The sequence below is a fragment of the Chelonia mydas genome, chromosome 11, assembly GCF_015237465.2.
Source record: "Chelonia mydas isolate rCheMyd1 chromosome 11, rCheMyd1.pri.v2, whole genome shotgun sequence".
In the NCBI taxonomy this organism is placed as follows: domain Eukaryota; kingdom Metazoa; phylum Chordata; order Testudines; family Cheloniidae; genus Chelonia; species Chelonia mydas.
Window position 1 is genome coordinate 11,770,858 of NC_051251.2, and position 17,897 is coordinate 11,788,754.

At 42.2% G+C, this 17,897-nt stretch overlaps 1 protein-coding gene across 4 annotated transcripts; it reads left to right on the forward strand.

The window, feature by feature from the left end:
• The first annotated feature begins 356 nt into the window (after window positions 1-356).
• Window positions 357-17,104, forward strand: LOC102932798 (tetraspanin-7). Of its 4 annotated transcripts, none has more exons than XM_043525629.1 (8): window positions 357-425; window positions 3,792-3,980; window positions 10,246-10,311; window positions 11,086-11,160; window positions 13,159-13,254; window positions 14,303-14,452; window positions 16,217-16,300; window positions 16,914-17,104. In XM_043525629.1, the coding sequence occupies exons 1-8, from the start codon at window positions 372-374 to the stop codon at window positions 16,977-16,979; spliced, it is 780 nt and encodes a 259-aa protein (XP_043381564.1). In that variant the 5' UTR covers window positions 357-371; the 3' UTR covers window positions 16,980-17,104. The 4 variants fall into 4 exon arrangements, with proteins under 4 accessions (XP_043381564.1, XP_043381563.1, XP_043381565.1 ...); XM_043525628.1 differs by lacking the exon at window positions 357-425 and adding an exon at window positions 1,611-1,761; XM_043525630.1 differs by lacking the exons at window positions 357-425; window positions 14,303-14,452 and adding an exon at window positions 1,611-1,761.
• Window positions 17,105-17,897: the final 793 nt, after the last annotated feature.

Sequence of the window (17,897 nt, forward strand, 5' to 3'; positions counted from 1 at the left end):
CTCACATCCCTGAGAGGTAGGAGATTCCTTGTTCAAATCCCTGCCTTCGCTGGTAGTGAAGGGGGGGAATTAAACCTGGGTCTCCCACATCCCAGGTGAGTGCTCTAATTACTGGGATAAAAATTATAAGGTGGGCTCCTCCTCCGTGAGCCATTTTGTGTAGAGTGAGGCCAGTAGCTAACTCATTGCTGCAAGAAGCAGTTTAGGCAGCCCGTTCCTATTAGTGGATTTGCAAGCAGAGACAGGTGTCTTCCTGAAGTCTGGACTTAGCCACTTATCTCCATGAGAGGGGTGGACCTTAGCACACACCCCTCTGGTTGGCATCCTATTGGCTAGCTGAAGTGGCTTCCTGCCTCACATGCTAGCTTTTGATGGATCACAGTCTAAGGCAGGGATCTGCAACCTTTGGCATCTGGCCCACCAGGGTAAGCCTCCTGGCGGGCTGGGCCAGTTTGTTTACCTGCTGCGTCCACAGATTCGGCTGATTGCGGCTCCCACTGGCTGCCTTTCGCCGCTCCAGGCCAGTGGGGGCTGCGGGAAGTGGCATGGGCCTGGAGTGCCGGCCCCTGTTGTAGAGAGACAGAAACAATTGAAATACTTCCCACTGCACCTTTAAAATGAAAATGTCTGATTGCTGGGAACCCATTTTGCTTTTTGTATGTAGCTCAGGGGCAGGCAAACTTTTTGGCCTGAGGGCCACATCGGGTTTCAGAAATTGTAGGGAGGGCTGGTTAGGGGAGGCTGTGCCAGGCTGTAACCCTGCCCCCTATCTGCCCTCCCCTTGCGTCTCATCTCCTGATGCCCCCCTCCCCCCCCCCGGGACTCCTGCCCCATCCAACCCCCCCGTTCCCTGATGGCCTCCACAGGACCCCTGCCCCATCCTCCACACACACACACACGCTCCCTGACCGCCCCCGGAACCCCTGATTGCCCCCCCCCACCACATCCCCCCTTCCTGACTGCCCCCCGGGACTCCTGCTCTCATTCAACCCCCTTGTTCCTAGCCCTCTGACTACCCCGACCCCATCCACATCTCCACCCCTGACCACCACCCCGAACTGCCCTGCCCTCTATCCAACCCCCCCCCCCGGCTCCCTGACCCCTTACTGTGCAGCACAGAGCACTGGTGGCTGGCGGCGCTACAGCCGTGCCGCCCAGAGCATTGCGTCGGTGTAGTGTAGTAAATTGCTCTCCATAACTGCTACCAGTAGGACATTCCTACGTGGAGCAGCCTGGAGCGCTGAGGCTGCGGGGGAAGGGGAAGAGCGGGGGAGGGGCCAGGGGTGAGCCTCCGGGGACAGACGCTCAGGGGCTGGGCAGGATGGTCCCACAGGCTGAATGTGGCCCACGGGCCGTAGTTTGCCCACCTCTGATGTAGCTAGTACATAAGGGCAAATTCTGATACCCTTTCTCCCCACATGTAGTATCTTATTCCTTGAGTATTCCCGTTGGAACCAATGGGGGTATTGACAGAGTAATGCACTACTCAGTAGGCGCATAAGCACGTCAGAATGTGGTCCTTAACAATTACACCTGTGGATCTTTAATCTAATTGAAATTTGCCAATAAGAACAGAACTAGATTTAAATTGCTGACAAGGGTGGCAATTACAAACCCATATCAGAAATATTATTTCTGTCTCTTGTGATGTTTCTAGCAGGAATGGTCTAGTGGTTAGCTGGCAAAATGAGGAAAATAGATTCTAGCAAGAAGCTAAAACTAATTAAAGTTTGCTTATATTTTATTGATTTGTTTTATTGGGTAAGATTTTTACTATCTTTTGACTTATCTTTTGTTTAATCCTGTTTGGATCTTGATTAACTTTTTAAAAAACTTCTTGTCATCTGAAAAGTTATGTTTATCACACTAATGAATTCAATGAAAAATATAACTGTTTATGTATACCTTTTTAGTTTGATAATATATAACTCCTAGATGAATGTTAAGATATATCCTATGACTAGAGATTAATTTTGAAGTGTGTAATAGGAAATGCTAATCAAGTCTTAATGTTTCTTCTAATCCTATGTAGTCATTTGTTGGTCTTTTGTTTGTTCTGTGGGTTTTGTTTTGTTTTGTTTTGTGGTGGTGGTGTTTTTTTGTTCTCCTAACAGTTTTTATTATTGTATTGGGTGCTATGTAATTATGGGTTTGTAGGGGGTGTGTGTGTGTATATGTCTCAATTTCTCTTAGTGTGTGTATATATAGTAATGATACAAAGTACTATATTTTATAATAGTGATGCTATAGCATTAGAGTGATTCACTGTAACAAGGATTTATTTATTTTAATCTTTTAACTAGTGTCTGTTGTAAGATATGTTGTAGGTGATGTGCTGGGTGGTTGTTTTTTTTTTTTTTTGTTTTTTTTTAAGTTTTCAGTTAATTGTTTGTCTAGGATACTACTACTAGTTTTTATCCTCCAGTAGTTTGTTGTTACAACTGGTGGAAGCCACTCATTTATCAACTCTGAACCTGATTTAAAGAGGATTCAAGACTATTAGGAAGGCACTTTTTCCCTTTATGGGGCCTGGTGGAAAATGAAGCTGATCTATTTTAAACTGTATATTAAAGCTTGACCTGCTTATTTCCCAAGAGTTGAGTATTTGAAAGTCTTGTTTTGGTTTGTGTAATTAACCAGTTATTAATGTGAAAAACTAATCTCTCTCCAGAGAAAGCAGTTAATCACACGTAAACTTTAAACAGCAACATTCTGGAGGAGGTTTTCCAACAAGAGTAAAGAAAGATGCTATGTTACCATAGCCTTACATATAAACCTACTTTTTTTTTTAATAGGAATCTTTGTTAATTACAAGTCTAGTTTCATGCTGAGAGAGGAGGACCTAATCAGCTATTGTGTGTGTCTCAAGTGTAGATATTCTTAAAAGTAGTCTTCTCTCTTTCTCCTCTTAGACTGTAAGGGACTCCCTCCCAGATCTGTTTAAAGGTGGTTCTTTCTTGGTTGGAGGGATCCTTATCCCTTTCCTAACCTACACTCCTTCCCACCTTTAACTAAAATGGGGAAGATGGGAGATGCTGACTGCTTTAGAACAACTGATGTCAAAAGTCCAACTCTTGTTGCAGTTCACTTTGTCAGTGACCAGTGCTGACTCCACCAATCTTGCTTAGAGGAGTCTCTCAGCAAGTCTTGTTCTGTCCATTCCCATATGCTTGAGAGAGGCAATGGAATGTCTTTACTGCAGAGTTAACTTAAGTGTTGCCCCAATGCAAGCCCATCTCCACTCAGGGATTCTTGTGTGTGATCATGGTGGCTTAAATTGAATTAGCTGGCCCCAGAAGCAGTGCAGGCTACAGCTGGAGTTAGCCCAACTCATTAGCTGCTAACACAACCATAGTGCAGCTCAGGTGTTTCACAGTCTGGCTGCTTTCACTCAAGCTAGGGTAGTCAAGAGGGATTGACTCAACATTGAAGGTGTAGACAGACATAGCCAGAAGCAGACTTGGATGTCCTGCCTCTTTTCCTCCCCGACCCATCCCTCCAAAGTCCATGAAAGGCGCAACTTGCTATTATGGTACACTTGGAGATGGGCCTCATTGTAGAGCTGGAAACTACTGTGACTATTGCCTTGAACAAATAGCATGATGTTCCATTGTGCTCAACATGAGATACCAACAAGTAAAATCTCTTCAAAGAGGATTCTTGTATTGTAATCTCTTCAGTGGGCTGATGGCTATTGGGAGCTACATCTTGATAAAAGATCTTTGATCATTCAGATTGTTCCTATCTGACAGACTTTAATTGTATCTGCTCTCTCCCCCTACTCCTTCCAGGTTTCTGGGGTTATGCTCCTGTGCACAGGAGTCTCTGTCCAGATGAAACTCCATGATGCTTTCGCGGTGGTGAATGAAACCTCGTCTGGTGTCCCTGTGATTATCACCATTGTTGGTGGTGTGATCATCTCTGTCTCAGCCTTTGGTGCAATTGCCATACTGAAGTCCAATCATTCGATGATCAAAGTGGTAAACCATCTCTAGCTTGATGTCTTGTCTATGTGGGCTCTAGAGTGTAAATTTCAGAGGTTAAAGAAATCTTCCTTAAGCAATAGGGTGAAAGCAGCGGCTATATGTTGAGGGTGCCTTGCTGAACCCCACATACTCACTTCTGCACTGTCCACATCTGCCTTCTAACACTGATGCATCTGATGTTGGTTTACAAATCTCTGAAGATTAAGGTGGTACTATGGGGTGAAGTGAAACAAGCTTTTATCTCAAATGTAACATGTTTGGGAACTGACTTGCCAGTGCTTATGAGTGTGAAAGGGCTAATTATTGGAGAACAAACAAGTATATCGCTCATTCCAGTTGCAGGGCTACCCAGATCCTGAATTTTATGTATAAAACTAACACTCCAGTCTCTGAGCTGAGTGCAGTTACTTTAGTGGGATGGGATAATGGCAAAAAGTTAGCTTCTAAAGGGCTGCAGCCAAACCTTTCAAAAGTGAGCACTTAAGTTAGACTGCTCAAGTCATTTTCTGGCACTAAATGAATAACTTGATTTTTTTTCAAAATTGCTCAGCATGTGCATCTCCTATTGACTTCAGTGGGATTTGTGTCTACCTGGCACTTAAGCTTTGCCTAAATATGGATTTGGGAGTTCAGCTTACTTGGGTTAATCCTCTTATGTGGGGAAGCTTTTTTTTTCTTTTCCCCATGCATGGTGTTGATTCAGATGCTGCAGACATCTTTTTGCAGCACAACTTTCCATTGAAACCAGTGTGCAATTCTGATGTTCAAAAACAATAGAACAATATACGCAGTGGTCTGTACAGATGTTGATGTTGCCCATTGATTTCCAGGGCTATTTTAGTAGTTTAAAAAATCCTGTTGTCTATAACAAATACGCAAAGTACTAGGTTACCTCTTTCCTCTCCTTGCTCACTCTCCACATACTGGGTTTACCATCCTACAGTTCCTTTCCTGCCTATTACAGGGTCTCTCTTTCCACTAATGCCACTAGGAGTTGAGCACATTTCTTAGAAGACAGGACCTTCTAAGTCCCTCAAATCAATAGAAGCAGCAGACTATAGCTGTAGCCAAATCAGCTTCTGAAATAAACCTCCTAGTTTTGGAAAGAACAAGCCAAATATCAGCTATTGAACTTATAGCTGTTACATGTAATAGTAGTTACATGAAAACTTTTTTGTATCTTACATTTTTCTTGAACAGTGTCTCTTAAGTACTAAGCACTGTAAATAAAATTGGATGACCTGGCCAGCATATATAGGTCCTGACTCTAGGAGGAGAGGTGCAGAGTTTTTGTGGGTTTGGGCCCTAAATACTCAAACTTCACTTAAGCTGAAGGAAATCACTTTTTGTTTTTTAAATGAGCATTCTTTGGGAAATGTGGCTTAGAAATATGGGTCCCTGGACTCTATAGCAGATAATGGCATCTAGATGCCGGTGGCTAGTTTGTTAGCAAACTACTATGTTCTAAATATTTGACCACTCCAATGGATAACCAAAGTAGCATCTTACTCCAATAAGAATTAAATTGGCTGACTGCAAAGGAGACTTTGGAATTAAGCAGGAAACAGAACCCCTCCTAATGGGAATATTTGTAAGGCAGGAAGGAAAGGGAGAGGTTGTTACATTCATATGCATAAAGCCACAAGAATCAAACCTAGGATCATATAATTCCTCCAAAAAATACCTGGGACAGGAACCCACAAGGGGAGAGGCAACTCTCGATTTAGTCCTGAGTGGAGCACAGGATCTGCTCCAAGAGGTAACTATAACAGGACTGCTTGGAAATAGACACCATAATATAATAACATTTAATATTCTTGTGGTGGGAAGAACACCTCAACGGCCCAACACTGTGGCATTTAATTTCAGAAAGGGGAACTAGGCAAAAATGAGGAGGTTAGTTAAACAGAAATTAAAAGGTACAGTGACTAGAGTGAAATCCCTGCAAGCTGCATGGACGCTTTTCAAAGACCTCATAATAGAGGCTCAATGTATACCCCAAATTAAAAAACACAGTAAAAGAACTTAAAAAAAAGAGCCACTGTGGCTTAACAACCATGTAAAAGAAGCAGTGAGAGATAAAAAGGCATCTTTTACAAAGTGGAAGTAAAATCCTAGTGAGGTAAATAGAAAGGAACATAAACGCTGCCAAATTAAGTGTAAAAATGTAATAAGAAAAGCCAAAAAAGAGTTTGAAGACCAGCTAGCCAAAAACTCAAAAGGTAACAACAAAATGTTTTTTAAGTACATCAGAAGAAGGAAGCCTGCTAAACAACCAGTGGGGCCCCTGGATGATCAAGATACAAAATGAGCACTTAAAGATGATAAAGTCATTGCAGAGAAACTAAATGAATTCTTTGCTTCAGTCTTCACGGCTGAGGACGTTAGGGAGATTCCCAAACCTGAGCCGTCATTTGTAGGTGACAAATCTGAAGAATTGTCACAGATTGAAGTGTCACTAGAGGAGGTTTTGGAATTAATTGAGAAACTTAAGACTAACAAGTCACCGGGATCAGATGGCATTCACCCAAGAGTTCTGAAAGAACTCAAACGTGAAATTGTGGAACTGTTAACTATGGTTTGTAACCTGTCCTTTAAATCAGCTTCTGTACCCAATGACTGGAAGATAGCTAATGTAACGCCAATATTTCAAAAGGGCTCTAGAGGTGATCCTGGCAAGTACAGAGCAGTAAGTCTAATGTCAGTACCAGGCAAATTAGTTGAAACAATAGTAAAGAATAACATTGTCAGACATATCGAAGGACATAAATTGTTGGGCAAAAGTCCACATGGTTTCTGTAAAGGGAAATCATGTCTTACTAATCTATTAGAGATCTTTGAAGGGGTCAACAAACATGTGGACAAGGGGGATCCAGTGGACATAGTGTACTTAGATTTCCAGAAAGCCTTTGACAAGGTCCCTTATCAAAGGCTCTTAAGTAAATTAAGTTGTCCTGGGATAAGAGGGAAGATCCTTTCATGGATTGAGAACTGGTTAAAAGACAGGGAACAAAGGGTAGGAATAAATTGTAAATTTTCAGAACGGAGAAGGGTAACTAGTGGTGTTCCCCAAAGGTCAGTCCTTGGACCAATCCTATTCAACTTATTCATAAATGATCTGGAGAGAGGTGGCAAAGTTTGCAGATGATACTAAACTGCTCAAGATAGTTAAGACCAAAGAAGACTGTGAAGAACTTAAGAAAGATCTCACAAAACTAAGTGATTGGGCAACAAAATGGCAAATGAAATTTAATGTAAAATAATGCACATTGGAAAAAATAACCCCAACTATACATACAATATGATGGGGGCTAATTTAGCTACAACTAATCAGGAAAAAGATCTTGGCATCATCGTGGATAGTTCTCTGAAGACGTCCACGCAGTGTGCAGCGGCAGTCAAAAAAGCAAACGGGATGTTAGGAATCATTAAAAATGGGATAGAGAATAAGATGGAGAATATCTTATTGCCCTTATATAAATCCATGGTACGCCCACATCTTGAATACGGCGTACAGATGTGGTCCCCTCATCTCAAAAAAGATATACTGGCATTAGAAAAGGTTCAGAAAAGGGCAACTAAAATGATTAGGGGGTTGGAACGGGTCCCATATGAGGAGCGATTAAAGAGGCTAGGACTTTTCAGCTTGGAAAAGAGTAGACTAAGGGGGGGGGGCGCTATGATAGAGGTATATAAAACCATGAATGGTGTGGAGAAAGTGAATAAAGAAAAGTTATTTACTTGTTCCCATGATGTAAGAACTAGGGGCTACCAAATGAAATTAATGGGCAGCAGGTTAAAAACAAACAAAAGGAAGTTCTTCTTCACTCAGCACACAGTCAACCTGTGGAACTCCTTGCCTGAGGAGGTTGTGAAGGCTAGGACTATAACAGGGTTTAAAAGAGAACTGGATAAGTTCATGGAGGTTAAGTCCATTAATGGCTATTAGCCAGGATGGGTAAGGAATGGTGTCTCTAGCCTCTGTTTGTCAGAGGGTGGAGATGGATGGCAGGAGAGAGATCACTTGATTATTACCTGTTAGGTTCACTCCCTCTGGGGCATTGGCCACTGTCAGTAGACAGGATGCTGGGCTGGATGGACCTTTAGTCTGACCCAGTATGGCTGTCCTTATGTTCTCTTGCCACAGATTATGCCTATTACTACTTGTCCTACTACTTCCGTGGACATGGAGAACAATTGAACACCGTCCTTTGGTTAAGTCTTCAAATATGTTAAGGGCTGTCAGACGATCCATGCACAGTCTCTCTCTCTCTCTCTCTCTCTCTTTTTTTTTTTTTTTCTCAAGACAAAACATGCCCAGTTTTATTTAACCTTTCCTCATAGGTCAGGTTTTCAAAACCTTTTTTATCATTTTTGTTGCTCTCGTCTGGACTCCCCAATTTATTCACATCTTTCTTAAAGCATGGTGCCCAAAACTGGACACAGTACTCCACTTGAGGCCTTACTGGTGCCAAGTAGAGCAGAACAATAACTTCCAATGTCTATCTTATGACACTCCTGTTAATACAGCCCAGACTATTAGCCTTTTTTGCAATTGCATATCACTTGTTCACTTGTATTCATTCAGTATGTGATCCACTATAACTCCCAGATCCTTTTCTGCAGTACTCTTGCCTAGCTAGTTATTCCTCATTTTGTAGTTGGTGGTGGTTGTTTTTCTCCTTCCTAAGTGTTGTACTTTGCACTTGACTATATATTGCTTCTCCAAACTGTCAAGGTCACTTTGAATTCTAATCCTGTCCTCCAAAGTGCTTGCCCCTGCCTCCGCAAGATCTGCAAATCTTCAGCATATTTTCCATTCCATTATCAGTCATTAATGAAAACATTAAACAGTATTGGACCCAGGATAGGACTCCACTTGATCTGTCCTTCTAGTCTGACAGACAACCATTGATAACTACTGAGTATGGCTTTTCAACCAGTTGTTCACTTGCCTTATAGTCATTTCATTTGGACCATATTTCCTGAGTTTTCTTATGAGTGTCATGTGGGACTGTGTCAGAAGCTTTATTAAAACCCAGATAAATCCCATCTACAGCTCTCCCCTATCCATTAGGCCAGTAACCCCGTCAAAGGAGGAAATTAGGCCGGTTTGGCATGATTTATTCTTGAAAAATCCCTGTTGGCTTTTCCTCTACAATTCTACTATCTCTAGGTCAGGGGTGGGCAAACCTTTTGGGCCGAGGGCCACATCTGGGTGGGGAAATTGTATGCAGGGCAGGGGTTGGAGTGTGGGAGGGAGTGTAGGGTGTGGGAGGGGGTGCAGTGTGCAGGAATGGGCTCAGGGCAAGGGATTGGGGCAGAGAAGGAGTGCGGGATGTATGAGGGGTCTCAGGGCAGGGGGCTGGGGTGCAGGAGGGGAGGGAGCTCAGGGCAGGGGGCTGGGGTGCAGGAGGGGCACAGCAGGGGCTCAGGGTAGGGGGTTGGGTGCAGGAGGGGTGTGGGGTACAGCAGTAGGCTCAGGGCAGGGGGTTGGGGTGCAGGGTGTGGCGGGGGCTCAGGGCAGGGGGTTGGGGTGCACGGGGGCTCAGGGTGCAGTGGGAGAGCAGGGGGTTGGGGTGCAGCAGGGGCGTGGGGTGCAGCAGGGGGCTCTGGGCAGGGAATTGGGGTGCAGCAGGGGGCTCTGGGCAGGGAGTTGGGGGGGAGGGGTTCGGGCTCTGGCCCGGCACCCGCTTACCTAAAGCGGTTCCTGGGTGGCAGCAGCATGCACCGTGGCCAGGGCAGGCTCCCTGCATGCCTGCCCTGGCCCCACGCTGCGCCACTCTGGGAAGCAGCCAGAACCACGTCCCTGCACAGCTGCTGGGGGGGGGGGGGGGGAGGGCGCACAGGGCTCCACGTGCTGCCCTTGCCACATCTCCAGGTACCTCCCCTGAAGCTCCCACTGGCCGTGGTTCTCCGTTCCCGGCCAGTGGGAGCTGTGGGGGGTGGTACCTGGAGGCAAGAGTAACACATGAAGCCCTCTGTCCCCCCCTCCCACCCCCACCCAGGGCCCCAGGGACATGGTGCTGGCCACTTCTGAGAGCGGCGCGGGGCCTGCAGCACCACGAGGGGCAATCCCGCAGGCCGGTTCCAAAGCCCTCAGGGGCTGGATTCAGCCTGCGGGCCCTAGTTTGTCCACCCCTGCTCTAGGTGCTCACAAATTTTCCTGTTTAATAACTAGTTCCAGTATCTTTCCAGGTATGGATGTTAGGCTGACTCGTCTATAATTCACAAGTCCTCTCTGTTCCTCTTTTTAAAGATAGGTACTATGTTTCCCCTTCTCCAATCCTCTGAGACCTCCCCCGTCCTCCATACACTGTCAAAGGTAATCGCTAATGGTTCTGAGATTGCTTTAGCTAGTTCCTTAAGTATCCTTGGCTGAATGTCATCAAGCCCTGCCAATTTGAATACATCTATCCTACCTAAATATTCTTTAAGCTATTTTCTTCATATTGGGCTTCGTCCTTCTCCCCATGTTGTTAATGTTAATCGTGTTAAGCATCTGGTCACAATATACAGTTTTTTGTGGTTTTTTTTTTGTTTTGTTTTTTGTTTTTAGTGAAGACTGAATACCTACAATGCAGTCCTTTAAGGCCATCTAGTAACTTTAAAATATTGTCTGTCATATGCCACAAAACTTAATTGCAGTTGAGACAGAAATCTGACTGTAGACAATTACACAATCCCCAGAATATTTGCTGAGTTGCACTAACTATAGCAGCTCTTAACAATTATGGGTTGACACAAAATCTTTCTGGATGTGTTCAAACACCCTCAACCTGGCTACTCGTGACTGACTTACTTGCATCTTATTATTTGTCATAATCTATTACTTCTAGAAGTGACTTGGATGGATGCACAGTGTGCTGGCCCCTTAGGCTTACATTTCCTATGATAGATCTTCCAATTTTATATACATTTAAAATTGAACTATGGGATGATGCAAGGAAAAATAAAACCAAAGTAAAGATGCCAGTGCCTCTTGATATAGTATATGTAACACTGACTAGTGATATGTTTGGTTGGATTAATCTAAAACAAGAGTGTGCTAACTGTGCATTGTGAGAAGATGAATGCTACCTGAAATTATTGTTGTTAGTTCACAGGCATGCTGCTGATTATCTTCTTGATTGAAATCATAGTTGGCATCTCTGCCTATGCTTACAGAGCGAAGGTAGGTGTGTGGAAACTTAAACTATGTGTAGTGCTAATAAATACCATGCTTTCTTAATGTGAGAGGTTTCAAGTACAGGGTCCTTTCCAGGAACCCTAGTTGGCATCACAGATTTCTTTGCTGAAAGTGTATTTATGGTTAAGAAGTTCTTCTATAAAAAGCCACACTAATTGCTCAACAAAACTCTAAAACTAACTTGCTGAGTTGAGTGACTCTACTTCTTAGCACTGAATTCTTCTCCATACAGCAACATTACTATAGTTTAATCCCAAACATAGAATATCTGTTACTAGAGATCCATGAAATCACAGCTACGCTTCAGGATTCTAGGTTGAATTTTATTGGGACAGATGGACTGTCACCTGAGCAAATTTGCTCAGTTGGTGATGGAGCAACAACCTATGGAACCACAAGTCTCTTTTATAGTATAACCACATGCTGAAGTATCTACCTGAAAGCTTTGCATATGAGATTGAAGTTTCTGAACCAGTAGCCACCATTGCTACCAGGGAAGTAGGGACTCAAAGTATTAGCATAATAACTTGCAGGTTACAGTTCCACAGGTTTCTCTGACAAAGCTTCATAATTAAAATTGGTCTGAAAACCTAGTTGGGTTGAGTGGCAGCATGCTAGATTGCCAGTGATTGGTGTTAGCATAGGTTGCAGGTGAGAGAGGGGAGATGGGTAGACCTAGAACTTCAAGCCTTGGCCCACTAAAAGCTATAAAACAGTGTGGAGAAAAACCTCTCTAAAGGGGAGGTCAAAGAGAGCACTAGTACTCGAGGTAACCAAACACCAAGCATGCAGCTGGCTCTTCACCAGGTGGGGCAAGGGGGAAATGAGCAAATGCAAAGGTGTCGAAATAGAAGTATACAAAGCAATACTTTTATATTGGCAGAACTCTAATTCTTCCCTAAGAACTCAGCTAGGTTTTCCTTATGGTTGGAAGCGAGGGTTATCTTAAAATCTGATCTCCAGTATTAACTAGAATTGGTATTCCCTAGAGTTATAAGGATAACCTGAAACTAATGGTAAAGATGTTTATATTGCATCTTCTGCCAAGAAAAAATATTTTACATTTAGTTGAACATCATAATTGTAAGTCCAAAATCACCACTATTTCTAAATGCAAAATAGAATCTGGGAGGAGGCGGTATGGAGAGAAAAATATATTTTGGCTGTATTACTGGAGCAGTCAAATAGCTAGAACTCATTATGGGCTTGAGCAAAACCAGAAGCCTTAAAAAGAAAAATGCTCCCATGTCTAAATCTGGCTGGAAATGTTTTCAAACTGCATAAGCCACATAATGTTAATTGTAAGACTGATGGCTACTTTTCTTCCAGCAGCTTAAGAATTGTCCTTCTAGTTAGGGAAATGACAATGCTCAATAGCATCTCTGAACAGAGCTTAGAGGTGCTCAATGAACCAACTGCTGAGAATGGGGTGCAAAGAAACTCGTCCACAGCAGGCCTCACTACTAGCAGAAATTGAATCCATACTACATAATGGTCCAAAATGCATATAATGGTCTGTGCCATGACTAATGTCTTGTGTTCAGCAATAACAAGCATTTAGGGATGTATGTGCATATACACACACACACACACACACACACACACAAAATGGAGAAATTTATGGAATAAGTTCTTTTTTTGACTTGGGACTTGCACTTAAATATGGCTAACAGTGCAGAGACAGGATGTCTGGCCAATAGTTCAATTTAATGTCTGATCTTGAAATTTGCATGTGAAAGGTTCCAAGTGCAAATATTGTGTTTGATACAAGGTCTCCTAGTGAGTTTTCAAAGATCACTTATTCTTTAATACCCCTTCTAGTGAATGTTGCCATTTTTGTGGTGAAAACACATTGCCAGAAATAGCACCCTATGTGGGTCCAGTACTTCCATGATTCTCTGGAGGACAATGCAGTGTGCAGGAACTTGTCCACAGTTACATCTCTTCTGTATGCATATATAACCAATTCTACTTTACTTACAGCTGCATGACAACCTACTGAGAAGATTCCTGAAGACTCTTGACAAATATAACAGAGAATCCCAAGTAACCAAAGGAATAGACCACCTACAGGAGAATGTAAGTGATCTCTCCTATGCTACAATGAATAGAGGAATTCACTATAACTCTCTGTGTATTGTATGCCTTTGAGGGCACACAAAAATGGAGGCTGTCACTTCTGCGGGCTCTCCATCATTCTCTTAACCTAAAGCCCCCAAATTTGTTCTGCTTAATCCCCTTCATAAGAGACCTACATCTTGCTTTGGTTAGTCTGTTAATGAATTTCAAGTATAGAATCTGCTTCTGCTCAAACTATGAAGTGATCCTACTTGTTTCGTTCAGCTTCTTGGGGCTGATACAACTGCATTAGACATGTGTAACCAAGTTGTAATAAAAGAATGAGATGGGAGAGTTCTTCTCCCACAGGAGATCACCAAGCAAGATGACTTGACTAACTGAAATCCTATTTAAAAAGAATGCTCTTCATATCTAGAACATGTCTAATTTTGGGTAAATAAGAATAGACTTAATCTTGCTTCCTCCAAAAGGGTTAGAAAACAAGTCTAGGCTTGAGATTTAACAAACTAAACCGAACTAATGTGTGTTCAAACCAAAAGCATAAGAAATCTAAGATCTTTGCCTCATGTTGGCAAGAATCTGAACACTCTCTCTCTCTCTCTCTCTCTCTCTGAATGATGATCAATTATAACTGCAATAACCTAAGGAGTTCTCAATGAAGATCTAGTCAAAAGAAACATGCTATAATTTGTTAGATTGTTTTGCAATGAATAATTCAACCAGGCATAAAAAAGGCATTCCACAAAGCTTAAAAACTCAAAGGGAAGGCAAGTAATGGCTTCTGACAAACTCTTTGAATAAGTCTCACTTAACAACTTGACCGGGTCTATCTGTTTTAGAACTGGGAAGTAGGCCACTTACATGGACCAGCTGGAAGGTAACTTGTCATCCCAGGACTGTCTGCTGCTACTGTAATAATCTGAACAGCTTTGGAAGTCTTCCTAAGAGCTCTGCCTTGGGCTCAGGGTGTTACAAAAATCACTGTAGCAGAAATCTTTTTTGCTTAAAATTCCACTATTTCACTTACTTAAACTGTTGTTCATTCCAGTTCCAGTGCTGTGGTGCTCAGAACTACACCGACTGGTTCAATACTACATTTGGATCTCTCAATTCAGCTGTTCCAAATAGCTGCTGCAAGATGATAACAAAAAGTTGTGGAATGAATCTAAGCAACGATACTGCTAACATTAACCAACAGGTATCTTTACTCCTCAGCTCTAGCAACAAATTCTCTTACTAGGTAGCATGTGATGCCAACTTGTCAGTGCTCCTGTCACCTTCATTGGGGAGACTTTAAATTACTAAAACTATGGCCTACAGCCTCTGTCTATAATGCAGCTGGCTGTTTCAGAAGAACAGGTAAGCATTCCTTTAGAACAAACCTGTCTAAGGCATCTGTATGCCCTCATTACTGTAGTACCTCTCAACTATATTGAGATTATCTTCTATTCACTTCTCTGAAGTAGGGAATTACCACTACCCTCTCCCCCTCCAAATCTGTAAAATGGGGAGTGAGACTGTAGCACAGAGAAAGTGACTTGCCCAAGACCACACAGGAAATCTGTGGCAGGGGCCAGGGAACTGAACCCAGACCTCCCAAGTCCCAAGCTAGCACCCTAAGCACGGAACAGGCCTTCCCCCTTCTTTAAAGAGAGAGGTCCAGAAGTATATATCTGTGGCTGAATGTGCAGGAGGTGAACTTGTCTAAAAAGGTGACAAGGTAACACTTGTTCTCTTAGTACCAATATAATGATAAAAGTAGAATAAAAATAACACTTAGGATTTCTGTTCCTGTTCGGTGCAGACAATTGCTCAAGTAACCTTATTAGAGGTTGTGGGATCCATGTTAACAGTGAAATGACTGATGCTCATTCGCCCCCCTCATCCAGACTTTTATAGGGGAGGTGTAGTATCTTGCTTCACAACTAAACTGACATCAGAATTTCTAAATCTAGCCAATGGCTCTTACATAAAATATTTCGTATACCAAAGAAATTCTTCACTCCAAATGTATCACTCACTTTTCAGCACTAGCCTATATTAGAAGGCTGAAATATGCATGGAGGAAGCAAGCATGATGTGATTTGAAGCAGCTAACAATCAGCAAAATCACTTGTGTGCCGAGTGGGCTCAAACTTTGCTGGATTGCAATGGTATTTGGTTCTGCCTGCTGTAATGCTTGAAAAAACTGGTGAACTACCTATAATTAAAGCTATCCTTAACTGAGTCAGTTGGATCTTTTCTAATTTGGCATCACCTTGTCTTCTCCACTATCCCTTTGACTAGGCAGCTATAAAAACTGCATGGTGGAAGGAAATGCATAATTATGGAAAAACTATTTTCAATAGGGGGAACCAGTCTATCAAAATCCCCATCCCTCTTCCTATCCCTGAAGTTCTTTTGCTATCCCATTGTTTGTACTTTGGAATTTGCCCTGTGCTTAGAGTCCACACATCTAGCATGTCTGTTCATGCTACTGTTTCTGGTTTGCTAATCCAAACATGGGCTTTTGACAGTAGGACCTTTAAGCACCACAGAGGTCACCCTCTGACTTTTTCTCCCCACTCCACCCCCTATCTTTAGTCTGTCTGTTTCTTTCCTAACTATGCAATAATTCTCTCTTTAAACATTGTTGTTCCTTGAACAGTAGTAAATTCTCAGCCATAAGAATTTGTATATTTGAAATTGCAGCCTTATTAATTACTGTCAATTTTTTGTCTCTTGCAAGCCATCTTTTCTTTGATAAATATCTTTAATAAAACTTGATCAACTACAGTTGCAACAAAGTTTGGATTATCTCTTTTATGGATGGTACAATTGGGCTGCTGTACCCATTGTAACAGATCTTTCTAAAAGGGGTACCATATTTATATGCAGTTCACTTTCTACTCTTATGGGTACTGGATTCCAATGTACATGCCAGATGCAGTAATTAGCAAACATTCTTTCCCCCTCCCTCCAGGGATGCATTCAAAAGCTGAAGAAGTGGGCTGAAGAACATATTGCTCTTATTGGAGGGGTTTGCATAAGTGTTGGATTTGCACAGGTAAACATTGTGTAGTGCCTGTCTTGTGTTCAAACTGCAGGTGGTGGTCCTCATGCAAACGAAACATGGGAAGAAGTACAAGGCTCAATATCTGAAAGACTGAGGCAGAATAAACTAAACAGATTTAAATTAGCACATAAGTTACTGGATAGTAAATGATTTAACCCTGTGAAAGAAGCAAGTCTCTTTAAACTTGGTCCACTACACCCTTGCTTTGTGATGACTGACTAATACTGACTATGGACTGAGAAAGCACTGGTCATATTTTGACTAACGTGTGAAGGGCAGCAGTGCACTAGACAACTTTGATTTAGTTGGTGTTGGTCCTGCTTTGAGCAGGGGGTTGGACTAGATGACCTCCTGAGGTCTCTTCCAACCCTAATCTTCTATGATTCTACATTAAATCTACACAAATGTTCTAAGCATCAGTGCTGTGGCAAAAAAGGAATTTTTAGCTCTAGTAGTATTAGTGGATCCCATCTGCAGTAAAATGGTATTCTCCCAACAATGGGTCCATTAAAATGTATGGGTAAATTGTTTAAAAACTACTTTTTTTTAAACACTAGCAAGGTTAAGCTTAATTTCTTATCTCTACCCTTTTCTTCCCCCTCAGTTACTTGGGATCTTATTTAGCTACATGCTACTGAGACTACTTAATGAAGATTATGTGAACTTGTGAGCCTTCAGAATGATTGTACAACTTAATATATGAATTTTATGAGTTTCCTTACTTGTCTTTTGATCCGACTATGCTTAAAGGCTATGTTGCATAAATTGAACAATTAAAAGAATTACCTGTCTTCATGAGATGTGATGGATATCTGTTACAGTGCTAGCTTTCATGGTAGGAGGTGGTAGGTATCAACTGTAGAAGCTCAAGGTTCAATTGCCTTTACAAAGTTAGAATGAAAGGGTGGAAAATTAACTGTCTTGTTCAGGAAAAACTTGTTGGGATTATAGCACATACTAGTAAAAAAAAAATATATATATGCCTAGCTGAGGGCTATTTCAATTTCTTTTACTTAAGTTATACTAGCTGTCCAAAACAGACTGTGAGGAAAATTTTTTATTGTTGGTTTGGTTGTAGGAGGCCTGTGCACACTTTTGCGTGTGCACACACAAAAACCAAACCAAAACCTTTCCGTGAGGATTGCTGCAGTGATAGTCTTGCCATATACTACTGCATGTGAAGGAGGGGATTAAATTTAACTGCATATGACTTGTCTAATAGTACTACATAACATAGTCAACTCTCCTCCTCTGTATATAACAATGAACAGTGGTGCCCTCAAAGTGAGGGGGAGACACTTTGACAGCTCAGCTGTCATAGCTTCTCTCTGCAATCCACAGCTACCATTGTCTTCCTTCAGAAATGCTACATCTGCCTTAGGAAAAATCTCTTGAATTAGGATATCAAATTGATTCGTCTGCCTTCTATGGACAAAATAAAAGTATTAACATAGTTTGATTGTTTACTTACAGTATCCTATGACAATCTAGAAACCCCCACCCAGTGAATCACAGCATGTTTTATCACCTGTTTGCAAAGTGGTAACAGGACATTTTTGGGGGAAATTCACTTTCCAAGCACCCATTT

Excerpts from the sequence above, each read along its gene's own strand:
- LOC102932798 (XM_043525628.1), top strand. The coding sequence starts at position 1,687 with ATGAGGAAAATAGATTCTAGCAAGAAGCTAAAACTAATTAAAGTTTGC. Across the intron at positions 1,762-3,791 it reads TTATTGATTTGTTTTATTGG|GTTTCTGGGGTTATGCTCCT; the intron begins GTAAGATTTTTA and ends TACTCCTTCCAG. Across the intron at positions 16,301-16,913 it reads TAAGTGTTGGATTTGCACAG|TTACTTGGGATCTTATTTAG; the intron begins GTAAACATTGTG and ends CTTCCCCCTCAG.